The sequence below is a fragment of the Tinamus guttatus genome, unplaced genomic scaffold (genome assembly GCF_059628265.1).
Source record: "Tinamus guttatus ecotype Peru unplaced genomic scaffold, ASM5962826v1 Tinamus_guttatus_pri_ptg000104l, whole genome shotgun sequence".
Lineage (NCBI taxonomy): Eukaryota > Metazoa > Chordata > Aves > Tinamiformes > Tinamidae > Tinamus > Tinamus guttatus.
The window spans coordinates 4,757,344-4,784,544 of record NW_028288638.1 but is presented as its reverse complement, the minus strand read 5'-3'; the positions used below and the strand labels follow the sequence as shown (position 1 = coordinate 4,784,544).

At 39.3% G+C, this 27,201-nt stretch overlaps 1 protein-coding gene across 36 annotated transcripts in view; it reads left to right on the top strand.

Moving 5' to 3' along the window:
- The window catches only part of CLASP2 (cytoplasmic linker associated protein 2), a 132,009-nt gene that overhangs the window by 35,092 nt on the left and 69,716 nt on the right, over window positions 1-27,201 (top strand). For 25 of the 36 annotated variants that reach the window (XM_088520898.1, XM_088520893.1, XM_088520882.1 and 22 more), the window contains exon 8: window positions 15,104-15,250. In XM_088520898.1, the coding sequence (XP_088377024.1) occupies window positions 15,104-15,250 (147 nt within the window). Of the gene's footprint in view, window positions 1-1,633; window positions 1,706-14,483; window positions 14,613-15,103; window positions 15,251-27,201 lie in introns of those variants that run through there. The other 11 variants (XM_088520908.1, XM_088520904.1, XM_088520910.1 and 8 more) reach the window with 3 other exon arrangements.

The window sequence follows — 27,201 nt, the reverse complement described above, 5'->3', positions numbered from 1 at the left end:
TGTATTCTCCTGCACACTGGGGAGTTAACATCCCTAATCCCTGTGACTGCGTTAGAGCGGGCCTGGCCTAAAAAGCCCCCTTTGGGTCTCGTGCGACCATCTTCTGTTGGGAACTCGGGCTCGCTGGTAAACAGCGAGGAGGAGGAGGGGAAGGATCCATAGCACAACGCGTGCCCGGCTGGGGGCTCGGAAGCGCCTCCTGCTTTCCAGCAAACGACTGCTCGTTCCTATGGCAGCCCGAGCGGCGACCAATGGCCGAGCCGCTGCAGCGCCCGCGGCCGCGCGTGCAAATAGGCCCCGCCGGGGGAATTCAAACAGGCTCCGGCACTGGGCAGCTGGGAATTAAGGCTAGGAAGAGTAATGATGATAATATGGAGCTTTATGCTTTGTCTCATTCACTAGGCAGAATGGTTAGCATTGAATATACAGCAAACTCTGTATGTGTCTATGCAGCCCGTAGTTTTCCCATTTAACGCGTGCCTTGGAGCTCCCTGACTGTGAGACGTGATAAGTGGGACAGGCTGTTTCTAGTAACATGCTGGTGGGGGAGCTACGTTTTGGGGGCTAAAGATACAGCCACGTTTTCATAAACAACAGAAAACAAAGATCTCTCACACAATTGTTGGGCTCCCCCCCCGCCCCGTGCTCTTTGTTTTCCTTTTGGAGATGCGGTTTCTATAGAGACCGTGACATGGCGGTATGGGCAGCGCGCGCAGATGTGGCGCGGCTCGAACACGCACGGCTGCAGAATAGGGAAATGGGTGGTAACGGCCGTGGCGTTTCGTCGTGCGGAGGGCCGGAACAAGGCCACGTGATTTTGGCTGTCGTCCTTGAGGGCTCGCAGCTAGAGAAATGAAAACGCAGCCACCGGCCAAGCGCTGCTCTGAGGCAGTTCTGGCCTGTTGGGAAGCAGGGGGCCTGGCGGGCTGCCGCTTGCACTGCGCTGAGGTGCTCGCAGCACATCTGGGATCCTAATTAGCTGCTAACTTGACTAATAGGAAGCACTGGCCATCCTTGCGTTCTGCAGCATGGTGCTCCTTCTGCCCATAGTACCACCACAAACATGGACCTAGGAATAAATTGCAAGCCGCTGTCAGGCTTTAGGCAAGCTTTCATTTTAATTTCCACGCTGCCACACAATCCTCTCACACATCTGTTGTGTGCGTGCTTTGGGAAAAGGCCCTTGTCCTTCTCCTAAAGTTTCTAGAGGGGTTGGCTTCCACCTCACCCGCTCAAGAAGCCTTCCCTCTTCTAAAAGCCGCCTTTTGCTGTGAACGTCCGGGTGCCATCGCGTTTCCCGAAGGCCGGCCTCAATCGAGGCAGATACAAAGTAAAACATCACGGCACAGGAAAGAATTAAATAATTATTTATTATTTCGCCATATTTCCGCATAGTTCACGGTGATGCTTTTTTTGTAAATGAGACAAAACAGCCGGGGCTCGCATGTTTTCGGTCCTGCTGCCCGTCCCGGGGGTGGGGAAGGCGGGTGGCGCCGCTGTGGCCCCTCGGCGACAAAACGCGACGTCGCGGCCTGTCCGCGGCCTCGCGGGGGCGGTGCCGCCGCCCGCGCCGCTCGCAGGGTAATTACGGCAGGAGGGCGCCACGTGACCGCGCCGCCCGCCGGCGGGGCGGCGGGTGCCCGTAGCGCCGCGCGGAGCGAGCCGCGGCCGCGGCCCCTGCATGGCATGATGGCCGTTGGGGACGGTGAGTGGCGGCGGCGCGCGGCCGGGGCGCTTCGCCTCGCCTCGGCGGGGGCTCGCTACCCGCCGGGGCAGCGTTATTTTTAAAAATTTTTAAACAACGTGCGCGCTCCCGCGGGAGCCCGGGGGCTTGGACGGTTTAAACGGCCGGCGGGGTGTGCGTCTGTGTGCGGTCAGCGCTGCGGGATGAGGCGGAATTCGCTGTGCTGCTCGGCGAGGAAGCACTCGTTAATCTACTGTTTCGTTTTTATTTATTTATATACGATGAAGAAGAAATAATTTAGCACAGACACAGGTGGCTTGCTTCTAGGCAGGGAAATATATTGAATAAAGTGTTATTGTGCTTTCCACGCCGTGCCCTGTGTTGTTACACAAACCCATAGGAAGTAGGTCAGTAACGTGGGCCGACGCAGCTGGGTTTTGGTCAGGAAACGGATATAAGTTTAATGTTTATCCTGTCTCTCGGTTTAGTGCGACAGGCAGCTTTGTCTTTGAGCTTCATAACTTGGTGTCTTTTGGTATAAGTGTTATTTTCAGAGAAACTTGAGAAACGCGGCAAGTTTAGCTTGGTAGTAGGAGGGCTTGTTTTCAAGCAATCATGTCTATAATGATAAATAATTTTAAACATAAAATGGTAAGCATAATCAGAAGATAAAAAGCAATCTTTTATCTGAATTTGCTAAAACATCAGTAGAAACAGCCTTGAAAAAGACGTCGCTTAAGGCTTTCTAAAAATTACATTTGTGTCTTTTTTTTTTTTAGTGGGGTGGGGGCATATATTTGATGTTGAAAGAGATGATTCACACAATCAGAGCAGTGAAAATAAGGTTGGACTACATGAACTAAAACAAAATTCAGGCAGCTTTCTGGTGTTTTGTATTTTTGCTTGTCATCTGCATGTTGCAAGAGGCCGTTGACTTTATAGAGACGGGCCATATAGTCTGCACTTTCTCATAGAGGCTTTTTTTGAGGGGGAGGGGGGAATGTTTTTATTCATACTGGTTTTCTGTGAAGCTGCACAGTTCTCCATAGTGTAAACATGAATTGTGGTAACTTGCCGATAAAAGATGCAAACTGCAGTATGTTAACAGAAACAAAACTGTATTCCCCAGACAGTGCTGTAGGATTTTTGTGGTCCTGGGATGGTTGAGGTTTATAAAGTGAGGGTGGTTGTTGTGCTCTATCCTGTATAATTTAATTCGTCATTAACAAAGGCACTAAGAACAAAGTGCTGTTGAGGCAGTCAGCTGACGGCCTGTGTAGGAGCTTTGAGCAGTAATGCCAGATACAATTAACAGTGTGTAGGATGATTATGTGGCTGTTGGTCTCTCTTAAAACTACTGCTTACCACATTTACAAGGAATTCAGTCTTCTGACACTGTGTTACGAAATTCTTAGGCAAAACAAAACCATAAAAGACTATTTTTTTGGATTGCTTTTGGAATTTAAATGTACATCTAGCCTTGATTTTCTGTTTTGTAAAGATTTTGTATATCCTCCAAGTATGCAACATACTACCGAAGAAACAATGTGTTTGAAGTTAGTCGTTCTGAAACATTTGCGAAATATCTTTTCATGATAAAATGATAGTTCACTATGGCTAATATCTATGTTTAACTTACTGCTAGCAAGACTATACTACTGTTAGTGCAACTGTGCTACTGTTACGGAAAACGTTGTTTAGATAGTTCAGAGAACAGTGTTTTTAATGTTTTGCACTTGTTTTGCTCACTTACTAATTTATGATGCATGTAGTTAGCCTAGATACGTTATAGTACCGCATGGGGTATATTTGAAAATACTGTGTAGTGGCGATAACTTAGAAATTTAATCTAGAATGCAAGGCAGCCTGGCTTATTGCAACATTTTGACATTTTTTTAGCTTTCATGAGCACAAGCAGAAATGTAAATAAAATCTGCTTACGTTTTGCTTCTTAATCTGATCTCTTCAGTAAAGAGGAAGAGCCAAGCTCGCTGTTTACTCTATGTTAACTGTCTCACAGTCTCCAGTCTTTTGTTTGAAAAATATAAAGAAAAAAAATGTGTGTTTGTGGGCCTCCCAGCAATTGAACTGTTACTTGTGCTGTTCTGAATGCGTGCCAGTGTGAAAACATCAGTATCTTAGTTTTGAAGTTGTTTCACATGTTTTCATGAATGTGCATCTCTGATCTGCAAGTTTTATTTTGAGGTTGCTTTGCAAACTTGGTCAAGAACTGTCGCTAGCTCTGAATTTCTTGTTCCTTGAAGCAGATAAAGCATTTCTGCCCTTATCTGCCAATAACTAGATTATAGTGTTTAGGAGGTGTGTAATGTAACGGCCATGCTACATGACACTTGGTTTGCAATTCAGTGGCTTTCATCAGTAACTTGTCAGGTACTTGTCAGTCAGTGCTATGGTGATTCGGAGGTGAGGGGTTGTTCTGCTTGCTGTGCAACAAGGTAATTAGGACAAGGGCGAAATTATCTGCCTAAAACTAGGAGGGGGCGTAAAGAGAAGATTAGACGCTGAGTTTCTTCAGATACACTAAACATGCTGCAGTACTAGAGGCAGGCTATTTGAGGGCTATCTGAAAGCATATAATCAGCTTTGTAAGAGGACATATTTGGTGCACCCATTTGTTGCATTAACATATCTTGTGTGCTATTGTGAGTCATAGATGAATACGTTAGATCTTTTACTTATTCTTATCGGTTGATTTTTTTTCAGTTAAATGCCACCCAATTTAATGATGTTTCATGACTTTATAAACACTTGTCATTTTTCAGAGGATGAAGCATGTGCAAATGACTTATGAGTAGAAAATATCTTTTTATCCTACTATATATGTATGATAAATAATGACTGGTCTTTGTTTTTAAAATATTTCATAAATGTATGCATGGTCCTAGAGTACAAGAACAATTATCTTCTATTCCCTGATGATCTGAGCAGAAGACTATCTTAAGTCTTTAATCTGATTATATGTTCTGTAAAGCATGGGATCTGTGCAGCTTTAATATTTTACTTTTGACTCAAAAAAACAGATTGGCCATATTGAAGGTATGGAGTCTCCAAGGATGTTTGAGATGGTTTGATTAATAAACAAAAAGAACAAAAAACCCTTTGTAGTTCATGTATGCTTGTGATAGTATTCCTGAGTTTCTCTAACAATAATAGGTCTTTTCGTGTTCCTAAGGAAGGAGGCTTTTTAAACTCATAATTTGTGAATGATGGTAATAGAGCAGTTGCTACTCTTCTCTAGAAGTTGAACGTTGTGGTGCTTTCCATCCAGAGCACACTTCCTGAAACAACATGGATAATAGCAGAAGGTTATTCTGGGGAAAAGAAAAGCATCACGTGTTCCTTCTTGTGCTCTTCTGTGGCCTGTCTCATTCTTTTAGGATGCACTGGAACGTCTGTTCTGATTTCTCCCCCCTCTTCTCTTGTTAGCTGTTGGTAGGTGCATTGGTTTAGGATATGGCTTTTAGGACACTGTTCTTAAAAGCTGTAGGACACATATTGTAATGGGGAATTTGATTGCTCTTCTGAATCAAGCCAGTGCAAAGCTCCTTTCCACTCTAAGGTTGCACCATAATCTTGTAGTGATTAAAACATGGGTTCCTAGTGGCATTTTTGCCTGTAACGCGTGCCATTGCTAGCAGCAGTAAAAGTGCAATGGGGCAGTGAAGCGACTGAGCGGAGGAGGGAGTGAAGCCCAGTGCTCTCTAAAAGGAACAGTCACCGCTCAAAGAGCGGATGAACCTAGCCATGTTCAGCATTGATTTGAATTTAAATTTATCTTTCTAGAAAGAAATGCGTAACTCGGAGCATTTCTCATTTAGAAAACAAAAGTGTAAACATATGAAAAAGACATGATTATTTTCTCAAAGTCAGCATGGATTCTTGAGTGATGATTACATTTGATTTTGATGTGTAGAATGATAGTGAAAAGTAGTTTTTGCCTTCCAGATTCCTTTGGGTAATTTGCTTCAAGAGCAAGTTACACATGGCGGGGAAAAAACTTTAAATTCAGTTCATATTCAACATCAATTACATAAATTGAAAAAGACTTTAAAAAAAAAGATGCATTTCGAAATAAACATTAGAAATTACAACATCCAAGGAGAAATTTAAAATTCAGTAAGGATTTTCTTTAACAAACACTGCAAGATTTGTGTGTGTGTGTGTGTGTCTAATTGGATGTTTGCCTCGCAAAGTTGATGTTTCTTTGTTATCTAAGACATATGAGGGGTTCCTCTTACTGTTGTATGTTATTTTTAGTAACATTTTTATTAGTATAGTAATAAATGCTGATTAGAAAATAAGTTATAATGGAGTCATTTGAAATATTTTCTTTAGAAGTGAAGGTTCTGTGATAGCATTCATCTGAATCATAAATTCTTTTCTGCTAGGATAGTTTAAAAACTGACTTTAGGATTGTGTGCGTTCTTTCTCATCTCCTTCACTGAAGTGTGCCTGCGTAGGGCTGTAGGAAAGAATGGTGCTTTTCTTAAAACAACTTTTTACTACTTTTGCAAACCACCTCTCTGGATTCTTACAAGAAATAATTAAAACTTAAAGCAGATACACAGATGCTTTAAAAAAAAACATATAAGCAAAAAGATTTTCACTTTTGCTGCGAATAGTTCTGTGATAGACATTTGTGTGTATATAATTGATGTTTTAAAAATCCTACTGTTAACGTGAGAAGAAACTTTAAAGCTCTGGAAACTATTGATGATTGGATTGGGGGAGGTGACGAGAAGGGTGAAGATGTAGAGTGAAGGTCTTAACAGGCTTCGGGATACATTTATAGTCTTCAAATGGGATGGTGTTGCTTCCAAGGGATGTCAGAGCATCTTCATTTTTTTTCCTAGATCTCATGGTGTTTCGTGTGTGCATTTCCCCCACTTTGAGACAAGTTTGTGTTAATTAAACTTAAGGTTTTGTCACCTACAGTGAGGTTGCAGCATTGAGATTAAATTCAAGGAAGACAAATTTCACCATTACTTCTTAACCTCCAATTCTGAATATAGCAGGTAGAAAACAGATTGGCCAGTGAACTCAAAGACAATTATTAACCCTTTTCATTCTCTGCTGTGGTGTTCATTTTTTTCATGTTTAGATTTAAATTTATTTATTTATTTATTAATAAACTTATCTACTAATTTATCTACTGTATTTTTCGCATTAAGTTTTACTTTTTACTTCTAGGGACTGTGTTTTATTTGTGAAAATGCTTTGCTGTTTTACGTGTACAACATGCATATTAAATTTAACATACGAGTCAGCCGTGTTATGCATGCGAGCATTTGCTAGGAAAAAACATTTCTCTAATGAAAAGAGTTAAATCCATCAACTTGTAATAGTAAGGCACTGTTTGTAAACCTTTGTTACTTGATGCATAACAATTGGTATTTGTGATAGCAGTGCCCTGTGGAGTATGATCATGATCTGCCTCTGTCACCTTTGCTGTATTTCAAGTGATGCATTTTTTGCATCACTTTGCAGTTTGTAAATGAAATGATGTAAACACTTGGGTATTTCTTTCTGTATGATCGAGTTGTGTATTGAAAAGACCAAAAATGATTGCTTGACTTAATGGCTACCAATTGGTTGCTTGACTACAGATAGTAAAATAGAGATCCTTTCTTATCACAGGTCTTTTTTTAAGTACATGGATAATTTTAGTCATGTCGTAATTTATGCACAGTAGATTCTAGCTCAAAATTCACTTTCTTATGTATATATTTATTTTCAAATAGGTCATTAGGTTCACTGAAAAAAAAATACCGTCCACAAGTGATGTAAATTTGTGAAGATGGAAATAATTAGATTACTGGAGCCTAGGTAATGAAGACAGTAATGAAACCAGGCATACCGAGGGAAGCCTAGCTGTGAAATTGAGGAGTATCTTTCAGATGAAAAACGGAGGCTTATACTTCAAGAAAATATTTGAAGTGGTAGCTTTCTTTTGAGGGTGATTTTGGCAGCTGCGAAAAGGCATTATGGCAAAGAGTAGGCCTGCATTCAGGCGGGCTGGCTATGGCAGTTAACTGTAACTTTGAATGCTAGTGGTGCTCTTTTTTAACTGCGTTTCTACTCCCTGTTCTTCCCCTCCTTCTCTTATCCATGGCTCACAGATTTACTATGGACCAAGAAAATCAGTATTCTCTGAATTTTGCATTTATTTTCATTTTTTCACTGATATTTTAAAATAATCTAATTCCATTGTGATCAGTGGCTGCATAGAGAGACTTCTCCAGGAATATTCATGCTTCATTTACCAGAGGCCTTTGGCTGTTTAAGAGGTTACTGCCCTTCTCAGCTTTCCTCCTAGCATTTCATTGGAGAGCAAAACACCTGTGCAAAAGTGGATTTACTTCTCTTTGTGTTATAACAGAGGAGTATTGCCATCAGTCACTGTGTTAGAGCTACTGATACAACTGTGTGTTTACATTGGTGGAAATTAGCCATCTCTGATTTCATCTGCCAGTCACGCCAGTGCTTTTCTGTTGTCGTTGTTGTTTTGTTGTTGTTTTGTTTTATTCCTTTTTCCAAAAAGGTACCTTACCTTATAATACTTTAGCACAGAATGTGCTTGGTGTGACCCAAACAGGTTGTGGCCTTTAAGCAATAACTTGCTTAAAATGTTAAAAGAAGTATTTTTAATCTTGCTATTTGAGTGTACTTAGGTGGTAGTTTATCATAAATTCTAGCGACTCTGGCTATCCTTTTTTTTCTTCCCTTTGCTGATAAAACTGTGCTTTGATTAGTAAATAAGTTATAGCTTGTCCGTTGCTGATTCAGGAATTTCTTGAATATACCTGTAAGAGAGTAAACTCGATTTCTAAAGTATAGTATTATTGGCAGCCTCCCCAGTTTTCAGTTCATTCTCTGAGTAACATCTGGGAAGTGCAGAACAAGGTTAACTCAACTGGAAGGTAAATAGTTCGGAACTGACTTACAGAAAATACTTTTTTTCTCAAATTTAACTGGACTGTGAAACTCACTTTATAGATGCTATAAATTTGTACAAATAGTATAGGTGCTATGAATATAATAATATTTGAAGAAGCTGTAGTAGGTAATGCTAAAAATTATGTAATATCTTGTGCTTTTGTTTAAAGGCACTATATCAGAACTAGAAATTGGGTTGAAGCTTTGATTTTAAGAGAAGTTAGCACTGATTATTTTGGCTTTTTTTCAGCTTTGTCTGAAACGTATTTAAATCCTGTCTTCCAGACAGACTATAGAATTAGGTGGATTTTAAGACTAGCTTTTCTAAATCAGGCTTGCAATCCCAAGGTGAAGCTTTTGTGGAGATGTTAGAAAAGATAGGTCTGTTGGTACATTTGCCAAAAAACTGTTAAAAATTGTCAAACTTTTTCACTGTAGGTAAGCTATGTGGTTTTCCATGGGGCTAGGAAAAGATCTACCGAAATTACATTATATGTTTTGTAAATTAAATCTTTTCTGAATACATTCTTTCTCGAAGCTATTGGGAAAATAGGTAAATTAGACATTAGACAGAACTAGAAGAAGTGAAGATAATTATCATGGCAAGTGCTGCTGTCATCCCTGAGTATAGCATCTTCTCTTTTCTTTCCTGCTATGTTTTGTTTTGCCTCATTTATGTAGATTTCATATAAAAAATATGCACAGGTGGCATGACCCTCTTTCACTATGCTCTAACTGATGGATGAAATGCAGAAAAGACGTACTTCGTCATATAGTCTTGTTGGAAAGACTGAGGAATGTTATCAGAGAATGACTTCAGAGCAAGCAAGAATTTGAGATAAATACTATTCCTGTAAAACTGACTGTCTGGAATGGGGTTCTCTATGCACACTTTTTTGGTGGGGGAGGCAGTAGTCCACAGGAACTATCTGAAAAAGGAACTTGGCTTCAGAATTGGCTTTTATACATGGTATCTTTTTGAGCACAGTGATGCCACTTAACTACTTTTTAACTACTTAACTACTTTGCTTTATTCTTTCTTTTGCTCACTCACTCTTATTGCTGAGACTGCAATGGAGGTGGGAACCTCTTGAGGTAAAAGATATTTTGGTGATGAGCATTAGGTGTGTTGCACAAGATAGTTCAACTCACCATCAACACTCATCATAGGTACAGTTGCCACTGTCAAGAATACAAGAAGAAACAGAGCAAGTGTCATAAAATAGTTAAATCCGTTTGTAAGTGTCCCGTGTAACTTCGGTCACTGGTCTTGGTCTTCTGGTGAAGACCGTGCTCCAGCCGTGTAGCCGTTGTCCTTGTATAAAGGCTTGGCTGCTAATGGCACAAGATCCTTTGCCTTCAGGGAGAATGTACGGGGGCTTTGCCTTTGTTACCTGTACAGTATTTTGGGTGTGATCCAGCTGCCCAAATAGGGGCATCAAGTGTCATTTGAAATACCCTGTGTGATCCGTGTTAGCCACGCAGACAGCAGGACACAGGGCCTCCAAGGAATGTCAGCTGGAGGCCAGACAGAATGCTCTGCACTGGCTACGCTGGCTTTAGATGACTGTTGGCAACCGAGTCCTACCCTTCACGTTAGGACAAACAGAATTCCCCTGCAGGGAATGCCTGATGTGTAAGGGATAAAGCGCTCATTGAGTCCTGTGGGACAATTGGCATGAAGGATGAATTAGAAGGATCAGTTAACCTAATGCATCTGCGGTGCTCGTGGCTTCATTTTCATGCTTGAGATGAATTATTTGTTGTAGGCTGCAACAGTTCATCTGGAACGGAGCTAAGATCCTGTCCCAGATGTTCCAAATAACTGGCGCAGCCTGTGTTTGTAAATCTGTGGGGCTTGGTGGCTGGCGTCTCGGTAGGCGCGGGATGTAGGAGCGACTTGGGGAATGTAGGGAGTACATCTGCTTGTCGTCGTGCTTAGGCACACCTCTGCAGTGGTGTCTTGTCGTTCTAAGCAGCTTGTGGTGCAAAAGAGGAACTGCTAGCAGCGCTCTAAAAAACTTTTAGTGTCTGTTAGCATTACTGAAAAGGAAAAATGGATATAGCTGGGGTACATTTCATCAGAATCCAAAGTTTAGAAGCAGTTTCAGCAAAATATCCTTTGATTTGGCTATTGTCAAGCTATTGTAGCATACTGTATGTCAGTATTAAGGATCCTAGTACCATTAGGAATGTTAAATCCCTATACTGGCATAGCCATAGCCTTTTCTTTGCCTTTAACCTTGGTTTTGGTTCAGTGTTGCTGCATGGGATTGCTTCTTGTGGGTGGGTTTTTTTTTTTTTTCTTCTTCCTTCAAATCCACCTTTGCCCCCCACCCATAGTGTTAATTAGGGATGTGCATGAGGTATCTGTTATCTTCTGAGTCCTTCCAAGTAGCACCAGTGCAGATGTTCTATTTCTACTGATATGCAGATGATACTGTTTCTTTATCTCCTCTGTTGTTGACTGACTTAGAAAATGTTAAATATTAAATATCACATTAATTTTATGAATCTTAGGGCTAACTGAAGTAAAGGGTGGAGTTGTTGTAGCAATAAATGTATTTTCGGTTTTCTTTAACAATATTTTTATCTCAAGATAAGTTGTAGATTCTCTTATGTTCCTGGATACATCTGTAACTACCCTTATTGCTCTGTGGGTTATTTAGAATTTTTTAGTGCTTGAGGCTGCTGGCATGTCCTTTGAATGTCAAGGTTGATTATAGTAGCTTGACTTTTGTTATGTCTGAACACAATTAGAACAGGTATTACATAATACTGATCTGGCACCCAGGACAGAAAGTTATCACTGATCTTTCAATCATATTTTAGTTCAAAAATCTATGGTTCCAAATTTTGATGCGTTTCAGTCAGCATTTCTAAGTGGACAGCTGTGTACAGATATAACTTGAGACTAAGGTTAACTGTAAACTACAGGCCATGAAACTTTAGTAAAATCTAGGGCCTGATATGTGTCCTTTTAAATACAGAAAATAAAATCAAATATTGGTCGTCTTTGCTGTTGACTTTCTCAAACTGATTTTGTAAAAATAACATACAGCATTTCATAGGTGGCAGGTAGCTTGCTGTGTAGTACCTGCAGAATACTCATCTAGAATGCAGGGTTCCCTTTCCCCGATAGACGAAGCTTGTAATCCTTGGGACTTGCAGCATTCTCAGTATAAGAATGATTTATTTTTGATTTTTTTTTCTTTTGCCTAGAAGTTGTTCATCTGGAAAAGAGCTTCTGGGAATATTAGGTTCCAAGCCTCTTCTTTTTTTTTTTTTTTTTTTTTTTTTTTTTTTTTTTTTTTTATCCATTGTGATTTTTAAAATGAAAAGTATGAGAACAGATGTGTGGGATTTAGCTTTGATTGAGTCTGTCATTAATTGTGTGTGGGTTTTTTTTTTTATTTAAAATATTCTCTAAATTGCTAGCAATGTATATAACTTCCTTTATTCCAGTTTTTGGTAACTTCAAAGCTTGTTTTATGGATGGTATTTTCACAGCCATAAGTTACTGTTAAGTGTGCAAAATTTGATATCCTGAAGGTGTGTGGCTTCTAAAATTATTTTAGTATTTAAAAATATATATTTCCAGGTATTTGGCTTAAAGCCAATTCAGAATGAAAATGTTTACATTTTTCAAATTAAATATATTTTCCTTTTATGACTTGTGCTGTAGAAATGGATTTTGTTTGCAAACTGCACCAACCTAACACTTTAGTGCAGGTATGAGCCTGGCTATGCAGCAGTTCTCACACACTTCTCGGTGTTGTGAGTCAGAGCTTCAGCTCTGCTCCATAGGCTAAACAAAGGCATTTAACAGGTTCAGCTCCGTTGGCTTCAGTGGAATCACACCTTGATTATATCCTGTGGAGTAACAGTTATATCTCCAAGTAGAGTCCTTCATGATGACATGTATGAAAATGCTTTCTTATTTATGAAAGATTAAAACAAATGTATTGAATGAGAGCACGTGGAAAGCACCTAACACTTGAAGCAAATAAAGCTTTTTTTTAATGAGCTTCTGTAAATGCAGACCTCTAGTTTCAGATGTTCACAAATACTGTTATTCCTCTTTCTGAAAATGAAAAGTCCCTGAAAATCAGCTGGGATTCTGTTGTAAATAAATCTCAGGGAAATGCACAAGTCAAGGCCCAATAGGGTGGAGTAAATTTCCAGTTCCTGTAAAAGATGGCATAAAATTTTCCTTATCTGGTTTATAGCTTCTTAAGGTATTATCACACTGGCCTGAAAAGTCAGGGTTAATATAGGTCCTTTTAACATTTTTAAGTTGAGCAAAAACTTCTACAATTCTCCTTTCTGAGTCTTCCTTTGTGAGGAAGAGTCAGAATGCAGTAAATTTATATGACCACTTGGATTGTAGTTTACTGGGATTTGGGGCCTGTGAATTTTTTGTTTACATGAGGAGCATTTGTGCAAAAATGAACATTAGAAACACCATTTTTAAGATTGTGCTATAAATAACTTCATTTTTAAAGGCTTCTTATGCAATATTTGCCTGTCAAATGCCACATTGGAGCGCTGTTGGTTCGTGCCGTTAGAGTGCAGCCTGCTTCACTATCGCCCAGAAAAAAGCATCAGCAAAAAATACTGTTATTTATTTGCAAAGCATATTCTTCTGATAGTAATTCATGCGATACTGATCCATTCGTGCCATTTAAAAATCCACCCTTAATGCCATTTTAAAATAACACGTAGCCTTGCACTCTAGATATTAACCTCTACCACTTTGATTTCTTTGATGGTGCTGAGGTTGTGATGCTTGATGTTGTCTGTGGGTTTTGCCCGTTGAAGAAGACCTCGCTGTCTGGTTGTGCGTTTCAGGCGCAAGGAGCAGGAATGGCTGCGGCTTCTCCCCAGCGCTCGCGCTCGCATAGAGTGCAGTTCCCATGGCAACGCGGAGCCAGAGGGAGGCTGGGCCTTTTCCCCGGATTCGGGGAGTTTACAGAGCCCAACCCGATTATTTTTAGCAACGTTCTCTTAAAAATTGGTGGTTGCGAGGGGAGGAAATAACATTAGAGAAAGCTGTCAATAAACATCTGGGTGTTTACTGTGTTTTTGGTTTCCTTTTTAATTCGTAAGGATTTGTTAGTGCAACACCCAGTTCTTTGCTAGTGCCAGAGAAATTTATTAACTACAACACCAGCGATGCCTGACGTATTCAGTACAGGGTGGTTTAATGTTTGGCTTGATGTTGCTGCAAATGCTCTTGGAAAAATAACCCTGCTTTAATATTTGGATGAAAGCTGCTTTCCTCTGGGCAGCTGCATTATTAAATATCGTTGATATTTTATTGGAAACAAATCCTGAATAGGCGAAGAGTAAATAAAGAGCCACCACACCTGAGGTGACAAAGGTCTGGATTAAATGAATTTTATGCATGTATTTTAGAAATGGCAGGCATTAGGGACAGAAATGTGCTCAATTAGACTTTAGTGCTGTAGTGCAGCTGTGTCTCAGCCTCACCCATTTTATTTATGAGAGAAACCACGGGCTGATGAGACTGTTCTGGCTAGTCACTGGAGATGCATTTCTTCCTCGACTCAAAGCGGCCAGACTTTGATTGAGGAGTGCAGACACCAGGGTGTTTTCTGCCCGTAATGTGTTTTCAGTGAGGAATGGCAAGAGCGGCCGCTGCGCGGTGTGGGAAGGGCCGGATCTGCACGCAGGATTTTCACCTTTCCCGGTGGCCGCGGCTCCCACCAGATGATGTCACCGAGCAGCCCATTGGCTGCCGCGGCACCTAGCGCAGGGCGAGGGAGGAAGATGCCGGCACAAACCCCAGCGCTGCGGCCGCGGTGCTGCCGGGCGCCTCTGGCTACCGTCTCCGCTTAGCGCCGTCTCCTGCGCGTGGCCATGTGAAGTGCTGGGTCCGGCCTGGGGCGAGGCGGTTTAACAGCTATCAGAGGAATGAGGCGGCTGATCTGCAAGCGCATCTGTGATTGTGAGTTGCAAAATCTGGGTGGAAGCGGAGAGACAGGGAGTGCTGGTAGACACATTGTGGGAGGATGTGTAGCAGAAAATGCATGCATGAGTAGAAGAAAAGGGAGAAGCGTTTGGGTAGACTGGAATGACTGAAAATTACATTAAGGGCTTTCCTTTGGGGGTAATATTCAGAAATGAGCAAAAATATTTGATCTGTGCAAAGATATTTCCCCTTTGTGGGAATGCATGTGTAGGATTCATTTTTATGTTTAGTCTTATGGTGGCTAATTATGAAGCTAAAGCTCTTATTTTATAAGAACATACAAAATCTAAAAAATGTTAGTTATTTCTGGTTGTCATTTTAATCCCAGGTTTGATCCCAGGACAAAGTAATTAGTATTTATTTATTTATTTTGTCCATTTCTGTGAAATGTGAAGCAGAATAACTCTCTAAAAAATAAATATGCATCTGTTCTAATAGTTGTATTGTGTCGATCTGTCCCTTTTTAGATAAAAGCTTTGATGATGAAGAGTCAGTGGATGGAAATAGGCCATCGTCAGCTGCCTCAGCGTTCAAGGTTCCTGCACCCAAAAAGCCAGGAAATCCTTCGAACAGTGCAAGAAAGCCAGGTTCAGCTGGTGGGCCTAAGGTTGGAGGTAATGTAAAGCTATTCCAACTCATAGGTGTTTTCAAAAACCTTGCTAGAGCAGACACAAACCACAGAACTTTGGAAGGTGATGTTTAATTCATGACTGCAGTATTTTTGCAGAACTGAAAGCTGTAAGGGACCTCATTTTGTGTAATTATAAATATATAAAGGTGTGTGCACGTTAGTCTTGTCCTTGTGAATGTAAAATCAGCTTATAAAGGCCTCTGGTGTTATCAATAAGCTGGAGATGATAACTGAATGTATAGGTGCTCCTTTGATTGAACCCACAAATCATTTGCTGTTTAAAATTCATGTATTCTGAAATTCTTCAGTAGATCTGCAAGGCAAAATTTTTACTATAGATTTGCTCCTCTTCACATGGCTAGTAAGGACTAGCCATTAACTGCATACCAGATGTGTGTATTACAACGGAATGTCTTCTAGTACTCCTAAAACTGTCAGAAGATTGTGAAATTAGTTGCCAAAGATAAAAACAAGGGCTAAATCCCTTGCCAGGATTTTTTTCGTATGGTAGAATTTGAAACAGTGTAAAGATGATGCTTACTAATAATAATCTCTGAATGTAGAAATCAGCTTCATATTCACAGACTTGCTGCATCTTGGTTCATTCCAGATAAAAATTTAAGATCCAATCAGAAACGTTGTTATTGACTGGGGGAGGGGGACTTAAAAGAGCTACAAAAGCAACTTTACTGCTAAAACGACAGCTTTTTGTGATGGTTCATGTATATATTCAGAAAAATATTAAGTGGAATTATACCATGGTTCACGTGTGACTTTTTTTTTATGAATAATTGATTCTTTCAATTAGGGTTTTTGTCCGACTAATATTTTCATGAGCCTGCTCTTACGTGATCTGCATGGAAAAAATGAAATTTGAGCTAACATACACCTGCCAGATGCATTATATATTTCTATGTCAATAAGATGTAACTAACGTTCTGATTATTTTGCTAATTTATTGCTTCATTATTGTGATTTGCAGACTTCCTGAAAAATAAAAGATAACAAAAGGGTACCATCAACATGTCCATAATACAACTCACATGCGTTATCAGTATCTGTTAGGAAGTAACACCCAAAGGACTTAATAAGAGTAGTTACTTCATCTCTTGAAATTGATTTTTAGTATTTTTTTAAATTTGTTTGCATCTCCTTTAACGTGAAATATGAGGTTCATTATATAGTGAAAGAATACTTGATGTGCTGATTCAATAGTATTTTATTAAGTGTAAATATTTGTTTATATAAAATTGGTTTTACATACTGACTCTTCCAAGCTCTGCCATAAATGTATGGAGATAGAGAGGCAGAAAAGGGAAGTATGAGAATACTCAACTGTTTTATTAGTTTACTTAAAAATCTGTAGTTAAGGAAATGCTTAAATTTAAAACATCATCTTTTCTTCCTTTTTCTATGTAATGAAACTTAAAAAAAACAAATGAAGTTATGCAGAGAATAAGGAAAAGTAGAGCTATTTTACAACATCTAAGCATGCTACAAATGCAGCGTTTTGGTCATTTCTTGCTTTGCCACCTTTTTGCTGTGGCAAAAATACTGAGAAGTGTGTGTGCGTGCATCTGTCTATTCTTTTTATTCTGTCAGCAAACCTATTGTCAGAAATTTGAAAATTTGAAATCAAATGTTTGGCTCTACCTCTATAATATTAATCATATTTTTCTTTGAATGGTTAACTATACATGCATTTACAGAATGGTTGTACATACTGTACTTGACCGTGAGGGACTTTTGCCTTAATATTTCATAGCAAATACATAGTGTGCCTTGTTCCCTTCACACAAGAGGTCTAGAAGGTAGAAATTTGATTTTAAGTCTCAGATTGTTCTCAACTGCCTATACTTTTTTTTCCTCTTGGTGTGTACCACGAAACACTTTCAGACCTATTAGTCTGCCTCACGTACAGTTCCCTTTCCATTAACTATATGCTTCATTGCTTAGTTTGGTGCTTTTTCTATCAAGTTTTCTTTTCTTGAACTGACTCTCATTTTTTTTTTCTTTGAACATTTGCCGTATGACAATATGTTACCTGTGACTGCGAAAAAGAAATATGAGTGTTTTGTTTTACTGATATTGCTCATTATTTGCGTCTTTCTGGTATTTTTCTCCTTTCCATGCTTTGCTTTCCACTGTTTAAACTAGTTCTGTATAGTCACAAGCTAGCAAGCACTTTAACACATGGACATGTTAAATGTCTGTGGGGTCTCACATTTCTGTGTACTATTTACAAATCCTGCAGCTCCCAGAGTTGTGAAGAGCATGAGGGGAGATGTCAGGTAACTTCTTAAACAAGTCACTGTCTTTTCCAGAAGATGAGTGTTTCCCATGATGTTATCCAGACCAGAGGTCTAAAAAGCCCCATATCCTAACTGATGGTAGCTGTGGTGGAGAAATCTGTGTGACAGGGGTATGAATAAAGCATACTGTCTTTCCAGGACATAGCCCTGAGTTCAGGGAAGGCCTCTGGAGGGAAGCTCTGCAGGGCCTGGGCTATGGCTCTCTTAGAGAGAAGCTCTGCTCCATGGAGAGCCATGCTCTATGGTCTTTGAGGAGCCCTCTTAGGGCATCTTATTCTGCTTGTCTTTGGGCTTTGCGGCTCTATGGAATAAACCTTGATGGCCATCCACATCCACTTCGTGTAGGGTCTGCTTTGGAGGTGCCTAAAGGATGCTTGAGATTTTTGCCAGTCTCAACATAGCTAGCCTTATGGAACAGATGTGAGGTTCTGGAAAATGTCCATTCTTGTTGATGTATTGCAGCTCTGCCACATCCTGAAGCTCCAATTTCTGTCCATGTCAAGTTTGTTGTCAATGGAAATGTCATCTTGTCACCTTACTTGTAGCCACTGCTCATGAAAGAGCTTCAGGTCCAAAGCTACTCTCTTTCCAGTTTAGCCATCCATGGAATCTACTTAACTAGGTTTTCTTTATGACTTCTTTTTGTACATATATGCGAGTGCCTGTGTGTGTGTGTATATACACACACTAAAAAGCTGCAGTTCAATCTTGGAGGAGGCAGCAGTTCCTGCAACTGTTGGTTTTGCCTTTGAAGATTCTTGTGGAAAAAAAAAAAGGTCTCAGTGAGCCACAGCTGAAGCAATCCTTTGCTGCCACTTTTCTCTTTAGTCTCCTGTGCCTAACGAAAAGTTCTGGTGCAGGAAATTCTTGAGCATAGGCTGAGAATACTAGAAATCTCGTCTATTTAAGCTGGCTGTTGCCTTCCAGAGATCCTTTTCATACAATACTGTTTTAGAAAGAAGTATTTTCCTATTTACTGTAAAGAAAAACACAGTTTGTTTGTTTGTTTATTTTCTGGTTGTGGAGGGAGGAGGCTGTGCCAGCCTTTCTTGGGGCTAAGAAATATCAGACCTGTTATATTTGCACTGCCTTCCTTTTTTGTGATGTTGCCTGCTATAATTTTATGCTAGAGATGCATGCTGGACTTTTCATTAGATACTTTATATAGAGATGTTTCTTATTTAAGAAATTGATTGTTCCATCACGGGTCAGATATTCAGTTTGAAAGGACCGTCATGCAGAAAGGTTTTCACTCTGGCGATCACTTTCCATTTAGTGTAGGAAATGCACTTTGGCATTGGAAATGCAAAATGGTTGTTCAGTGAGCCAAGCTACTAAAAAGATATTTACATTATGATTAGCACTATTGTAGCCCAGATGAATTTTATTCCCTCGTGGTAGAAATGAGTGTGCAGCCTCAAAGTGAGTGGGAAAGCTTGTACAATTGGTGCCTTTGCCAGCAGGGATGTTTGGTCTGTAGAGGACAGATTGCTGGAAGGGAAGCTTCAACAGGCTGGTTACTGCACTGATTGAAATACAGGAGCGTTTCTCATCTGGCTTTATTGCTTGCAAGTGTTTGCACACTAACCTCTTTGTTTTCATGAATAAGAAGTGATGGATCTTCAGCTTAAAGGTGCAGAGTTTTCTTAATACATGACCAATACATTTTTATTAGTTAGTCCTTCACCAGGAGGTAGAGAATGTTGCATAGCTGATATGCTGATTTTGGACACACTTATGAATATCAGATGCTTATCTTTTATAAATGGCAGAGCTTCTGGAATAGCTCTTTGCACAAAGACCTCCTTACTGAGAATACACACAGTTTGTGTCTCAAGAAATGGATATTCACTGGCTCTTGGCAGTATGATGAGCAGATTTTTCATTGTCAGGGACATGGTAATTTACAGTAGAAAAATGCTGTTAATCTGAGTATGTGAGCCAAATGAACCATATTCTTGTTCCTCTGCTGTTTCAGGTATTGTAGAGGGCTGTGGCAGGTTCTCTTGCCAGTGTCAGTTTTGTGTTCCAAGACTTCTAGGAAACTGTTCTCATATCCTATTCAAAAGCTTTATGTAGTCTCAGAGTGAGTAGGAAATTTCAGCCTGTAGCTCAACAAGAAGTCTGACCTCCATACCTTTTCCCAAAAGGTCAGACTAGGTCAGTGTTCTTTAAGTTGGCTTTAATGTAGGAATAGAGCCTTGTGGTTTTTGGAAGAAAAGGTTGCTAATGAAACCCAGTCTTGACGATAGTTTGTATGAACTTCCCAATAGCCATTTTCTAAGAACCTCAGCAGGGTTGGAACATAGCTCTTAGTGTTAGGCTTTCTAAAGCTGTCTTTAGAGGGAAGATAATGTGAAGTATTTTGTGTATGTATTGGCCTACAAGCTTTACTGTATATGCTTACTGCTTAGCGCAAGTTGCTACTACACCTTTTAAAAGAAAGTATGTAGCTTTAAGATGATTGATCCAGCAGCAAACCAGCAAAGGGGATGTTAATTATAATCTCAGCATAATAGTAAGTGCTGTTTAAAAAGGTATTTGGAGTAAGACTTGTTCATGTCAAGCATGAGGAGTATGAAGTGGAACCTCGAGAAAGTTAGATTTTTTGTATGTTCTATGAAAAAGTCTATGTAAAAATTACTTTTTGACATTTTTAAGATTTTGATGATGTTGCCTTCTTTTGGTAAATCATTCAAAGGATCAGTCCTCACTGAAGGCTGTTTCTGTATCAGTTTGAAGTTTGCTGCTGGCCTTGTTTGAAGTACCGCTCCATTTGAAAATAGTCTTTATGTTTTAACCCTCACAAAGTTTGAAGCTTTGCAACATAGAAAAAATATTTGTTTAGGCAGAAATTAAGTAATTGGAAAACACTGGAGGAACCAGGAGCATAGTTCTAGCAAAGAGAAGGCTGTGGGATATATAACAACCCAATACTCATTCTTAACTATAGAAAAACATGATTAATTATAGGAAGCTATTTTCAACTTAAGTAAACCTGAGTAAGGTTGCACATATATATCTATAGTCCATTCTGTCAGCATCATATTTTTGGAAATAGAATAGAATTCTTGGAAAAGGATCAGAATGGAACTAATTTTCTTCTTAAGACTCTTGTTTTATATCAAAAAAAAAAAAAAGAAGAAAAGTTTGGAGTCTTAAGTACTTGGTGAATTAAGTGGCAAGCTTGTGCACTGAAAAAAAACATGATACTGAAAAATGGATACTTTCCTTCTGAAATCTTAGCCAGATTAACATCTCTCCTGCAAATTATACTGCATATTATAGTTTAGAAACATTTTTGATAAAAATGGCTTCAGTAATCAGTAATTGTGGAACTATAAATACAAACCATTAATGAATTGTCTTGAAGCAGGGGAAGTGCTCTTCGATACAAAATGGTGTATGGATCATCTGTGTTAACTGTTTAGTGTTCGTATTTTTTTTGAAGTGCTGCAGTAAATAAGTTCGGGAATGCTAATTTTGCATGACTCTGCAATAGTCTGTCTCGCTTGTGCTTTCATTAAATATTTTTTTGAAATGCTATACTTTTTTTGAGATGCTATTTTTGAAATGCCCGTAAAATAAACTAGGACTTTGGACCTTCATAAGATACAAAGCTGCTCTGAGACCATCTCACTCGAAAGAGCATTACTATGGCAGTTGCTTCCCTTTGTGGCTTGCAGATTGTTCTGAATTTCAAGGATTTTTCTTCAGATGCCAGCTGAAATCGGCGTTTTTGTCTTTCTGACTGCCCTTTGAAGTCAGCCTTGGGGTTGTTGCAGAATGTCTTTTTGCTTCCTTGCCCCCACAGTGAATATAAATTAACTTCCTCCCTGATAGATACTTGCCCATGGAATTGCTGGGTTGTGCAGAGAAGATCCAGCACTAATTTTTAGCAGTGTGGATAGTTTTTTACATCCAGTGTTTTAGTCAACTTAAAGCATACAGTCACCAAGTATCACCATGCGAACCTGATGCAGTATTCAAGAGAATAGGAGGATTTCCAGCTTTTCAGATTCTCCTGGAGTTGTTCTATCTTCCCTTTGCTCTTTACTCCTATGAGCTGGACTTAAGGTTTCCTCGCATGTGGTATGTCTTCTGTTTCCCTTGGTCATTGTAATAAGTTTCTATCCAGGTATTGTGGTGTCCATTGCTGTAAAATTATTTTTTGCTTTTTGGATCGCTGCTAACTGAGCAGATCAGTCTCAGCGAGGAAACTGAAGTGACTGTATAAATGTGTAACTCCTGTTAGCCTCCCTGCTTTCTGTGAGTATCATCCTAGAACAGTTGGCAGATGGCACGTGATAATTTTAGTTCTTTTTACTGTAATTTCTAGAAGCTTGAATTGGCTTGTGGGTTTTATAATGGTGGGGGAAGCATGATGCTATATCTCATAGCCCAATCACAAAGAGCTTATAGACTTCGAGGCGTCTTAGAAATGGATGACATAGAAGGGGAGGAGCAGCAGAGTAGTGGCTAAGAAGTCCAAAGGTGCAAACTTACCAGTGTGTAACTTTCTCTTGACACCCCTATCCCATCCTCTAAGTTGTCCCACATAACCTAGTAGTGGCTCCAGGAGTACTGGGTAGGAATGGGACAACCCACAACTTGTTTAATTTACCCATGCTCAGTTACTTGTTTGCCAGGTGATAAGAAGGAGAGGCAGTTTCTTTGTGTTCGTATGACTAAATTCAGAAGGAAGAAGGGGAAGGAAGGAGAATGAATCTGAGCTGAAATTTGCTGACCCCACCACTTTGAGTCCCTGTGGAGCGTGGCTGTGTTACAGGGAAAGCCAAGAGAGGTGGGGGCTCCAAACCAGCCCTGCGCTGCTGCTGCTGCAGAGAAGCTGCTTTGCTCACAGAGGCGCTTTACAGCCCAACACCACCCTACTTCATTAACATTATTTGCTGTAGTTGGGTTGCAGAAATGTATGTATGGCCTGCAGAGAAGCAGATGTGGTTCCTTTTTGTATGGCAGAATAGGAAAATGTGCCTTTTAGATTTAATTTCTTTGGACAGTTTTAAGTGGTCTCAAATAGAAGCAGAAAATGTCAAAAGCAAGAGATTCAAACTGTTTTTATTATTTTAAGTGGAGAAACTGGTGTGGATCATCATTTGCAGCAGGGATGCAGATAGCATTTTGAACAAGCAAAATGTTTAAAAATGTAACAGAACAACCACACCTTAAAAATCAAGTCTTTGACTTTCTGTCTTGTTTTCCTAGTTAACTTCTACAAAGATAGATTTTGTAGGCTATATTGGTTCTAATATCAGTTTAAATTGTTTCAGGAAAGAATGTAAGGTTGAAGAGAAATGGCAGCAGTAATGAAATACCATTTTCTAAAACCATTGCACCAAACATCTCCAGTACACTGATCCAGTCTGTTTTACATCTCAAATTACAGATGACACAAAAGAACTGTTTGTGTTGATGTTTATTCTCAGTATTTTCTGTAATGTAAAGTTAATCTGTTCTTAGCTGTTCAGGTACAATACTAGGAATAGGTTAAATGAGAATGTAACCATCGAGTTATTTAAAAGTACATATATGTTAAAAACTGGAAATGATTTTTTACACTCTGTGTTAAGATAAATTTTCAACTCACCTGTGTATTTCAGGCAAAATGGACAAATGAGCAAGTGTCTCAAACACGTCCATACAATTTTTGTAAAAATTGGATGCTAAATGGAGAAAAGGAAGAAAGACTCTACTATGTGGGCTTAAAAATGAGTCTTATCAGATATTATCAGATATTGGTCAACTCTGAGACAAAATGAAAGGAAACCAAATATCTTTATTCTTGTTGATCATGAACCTACTTGTTTTCTCCACATGCAGTCTCATAGGTGTTGTCCAAACCCTGTACTGGCTACAGTGTTCTTAATTTCTTCCTTGTGTCATCATGTGTTTTGTGAATGTTCCACAAACACAAGTGAAATGATCTGCTTAGTGTGCCTGAGCAGTAACATCCATGTTTTACATCTGTGAAACTGGGCTCTATAGGCATTGAGACTCAAATTAATGAAACCTGGTTATACACCTTGCCCTTCTCTCCTGTAAGCAGGAGCTTACTGTGAGCAGGAGGGCTAAGAAGTTTTTCCTGGAGTGAATGCAAGCACGGACAGCCTGCTGACCATGTCAGCCCTGGGAAGCAGCGTGCCTTTCGGGTCCCTGTGGAAATGCTGCTCAATTGCAGGAGGAGGCTGTTCATGAAGCAGCCTCACTGCGGTGGAAGCTCTCCGGAGCTTCTCTAGTTATGTCAGCCAAGTTTCTGATGCAGCCAGATAAACACAACTCATATCAAGTTAAATATGTTGTACACCAAAGTGTGAAGATGCTTAAGCCTCTGTATGTAATGGTTATAAGAATTTTTGTGACATGAAGAACCCATGTATTTTTGTACATTTGTTTTCAGAAATAGCAGTCTATATTTAGTGGGGTTTTTTGTTGTTTAAGTTAGAAGTGAGCCATAAATAGATATCTGCCAGATATTGGAGCTTTGACGGATGATTATGTCCAAGTTGAGAGCTATTGAAAAGGGCTATAGGAAAAATGTTAGTGTTACAACTGTAGGTGGCTTTAGTAGTGTTGATAGTAAGTTCACGGGCAGTAAAACTGGAATGAGAAGGTAGAGAAATTAGTCTGAAGACACATACAGATGTTTTGCTCTTTTGTTGGCACTTCAGTTTGTGCCACTGGTTCAGCGTGACTTCCTGTTCCACATGAACAGCCTGATCTTCTTTTCTTTAGCCTGTCTAGCAAAGCTAGTAAGCAGCAGTTAACAGCAGAAAAGTTAAGAACTGGCTGATGAGGATTTGCCTTATATCGTGAGTATATAGGTTTTTACACTAATATCATTATAAAAACAAATTATATCCAACTAGAGAATATTGCTGTCATCAGTGTAACTCTGTGCAGGTAAATCTGACCTGCTGACAAGAAGAATCCTGTGTTGAAGGTTTACCTTGTGTGTTTTATCAGAGCCAATGCCATTTCTTTGTGATGTGTCACATGTTTTTCAAACTTAAGCAGGCAGCTTGAAGGTGTGGGTATTGATCATTCGCTGGAGGATACCTTGACTCTACTCAGATATTTGAGACTGAAATATAACGGTCACTTGTTAATGCATGTTTCGATTAGCTGCTTGGCCTGTGGGAGTGTTTTAATTCAAGTTTCTGGATTGAAAACCAGAGATCATTCTTTAAACCATAGAAATCAGAGCATTCAGAACACTGACAGAATTGAAGTCCACTGATATTTTTCAATATCTTTTTTCCAAGGTGTGTATACAAGTCAAAGTGTGTATATAAGAAATGAAATAGCTTTAGTCTGCCCAATAGTCTAAAAAGGGGAATGAATTTTCAGAGATTGTCAGTCTTCAGTTAGTTTTCCTACCCTTTTTGTCCTTTTTTTCCAGAAGCAAAGTTGTCTTATTTTCAACTAGCAAAATAAAAAGAACATAATAAAAAAATATTATTCCAAAATATTGTATCAACTATTGCTGTAATAGTATCTGGAACAAGAAAGAAATGCTGAGCAGCCCAAATTCAATCTGTGTACTGTGTGAAAATCCCGCTCTAAAAATTCACCTTTCCCATCTCAGAGTGGACAATTTGGATCATGATCACCCCACACCGCCCCCCACAAGAGATACCCTTTTGAAAGGAGCTGTCACTTTCATCAAACAGTAATTGGGCTTGGACCTAAAAATATCAGGTGGTTTTAAAGCAAAGAGGCAAAAATACACCTTCTGCAAGAATATCTGATGGCAACAGAAGATTCAGGAAAACGCACAATTTCACAGCCTAACAGAGAGCAGAATGTGCATTAAATAATCAGAAACAGCCTTTAGTATATCCATCTTTGAGGACTGGATGCAGAATTCTGATTGTTGAGCCCTGTCCCAGTTCATTGCAAGCACCATGCTGATAAACTTTGTTCATAAGCAGTTAGTTTATGACATTCATAAAAGATATTCCAAAAATCAGTTGCCAGCTGTATCTGATTTCTGCTTGGTGTTTAATAAAACAAGTCTGCTTAGTAAGTAGGCTGTCCATTGCAATGGGTTGTCTTTGCACTTGTCCGTGCTTGAGTTCTTTACGTTTGAGTGTTGCTTAAGTTCCTTTTGTCAATAATTAGGCTTTCAACAGCTGGCTGTTTAAGCTGTCTGAAGTAGTCATCTCCATGTCTACTTCCACTAACTTATTTCTCTCCCTACTAGCACTGTGTTTATACGGCCCCAGGGTGAAGCAGGCCGGGGATTTTTTTTTTCTCACTGAAACCACTCAGACAGCTTTTTTTCTTCTCAGCCCTTTTTCTTACTGTTGTTGCTCATTGTTCAGATGAACTAATGACAAAATGAGAAGGGCAGAAGGAGTGTGTAGGAGTTGCCAGTTAAACTCTTATATGAAAAGCTAAGCAAGTACTTGAGCTGACCCTGTGCGCTCACCCTGTGCTGACCTGAAGCTGCTGTTGGTTCCTATTTCTGTCTAATTCTGCTTATTATCTTACAAAACTAAGAAGGTTTGTAAAATAAGCTTATAAGTGGTTTTTTGCTTGTTTGTTTTTTAGGTCCAGAGTGATCTCTATGTTTTACTTTTGTTTTGGTCTCTGGAAGGTAAAGGGTGAAGCTCTTGAATTAGTTGAGATGCAGATATAGTTTTGTTTTGTTTTCAAGGGGAAAAATAGTTCTGTACTCTACCTCACCTTGTTATAGGTGAGAATCAGAAAGATTAATCCTGCTACTGAAGGGAATTAGAGAATTGTGATTTTATTTTTATTATTATTATTATTATTTTTTAACTTTTTGGTAATACTGTCCTTCAAAAAGTTTTCTAACACTAAAATTTCGTTGATGCAAATTGCATTAGAACATGAATCAATTTTTATAATAGGCAAGCATTTTGAGAAAAAAAAAAGTGCAACAAAGTTTTAGACTTTTACTCCTTAATTTCTCTATCAGTTTTGATACTCTTTTTCACAAGGGAATTTTTTCTTTGGAAATTCTTTTTTTTCTCGGAAGGCCAACAGAAATAGAAGAATAGAACTGTGAAAATGGATATTGGACTAGTAGAGAGTTGTTACATAACACAGATTGATGACACAGATTGATTGTTTTAAACTACTTTAGCACCTGCATGCTTGATTAAACAGCTAAACATGCTCTGATTAAACACAGCTGTCAGTCCAGTACCATTCTCATGGTGTTTACTTGTTTTATCATTGTGCGATGTAGAGATTTGGTGTAGGCAGGTACCAGAGCAGACAGCAGCGGATAGCACAAGTTGACACTCCCCAAAGTCACTGTGATATGATGGGAAAATCCCAAACATTGCAATCTGAAGAATAAATTAATCATTGCTATTAATTCAGGGGTGAGAAAACTGTTGCTTCAAAAGATAATTGATAAGTATTCAATCAATAATTTCTTTGCGTGTGCCCAGAGCACTTTCTGATGTTGAGCAATTCATAATTGAGCCCATAATGTGAGAAACCTTTAAATTGAGCTTTACCTAACCAGAATGCTTGAAGAATAAGGATAGACAGTGGTTGTGAACTTAAAAATTGTAAGAGAATGAAATGTGTATATAGAGTCAGTGTGTTCGCCTCCTCTTTCTGA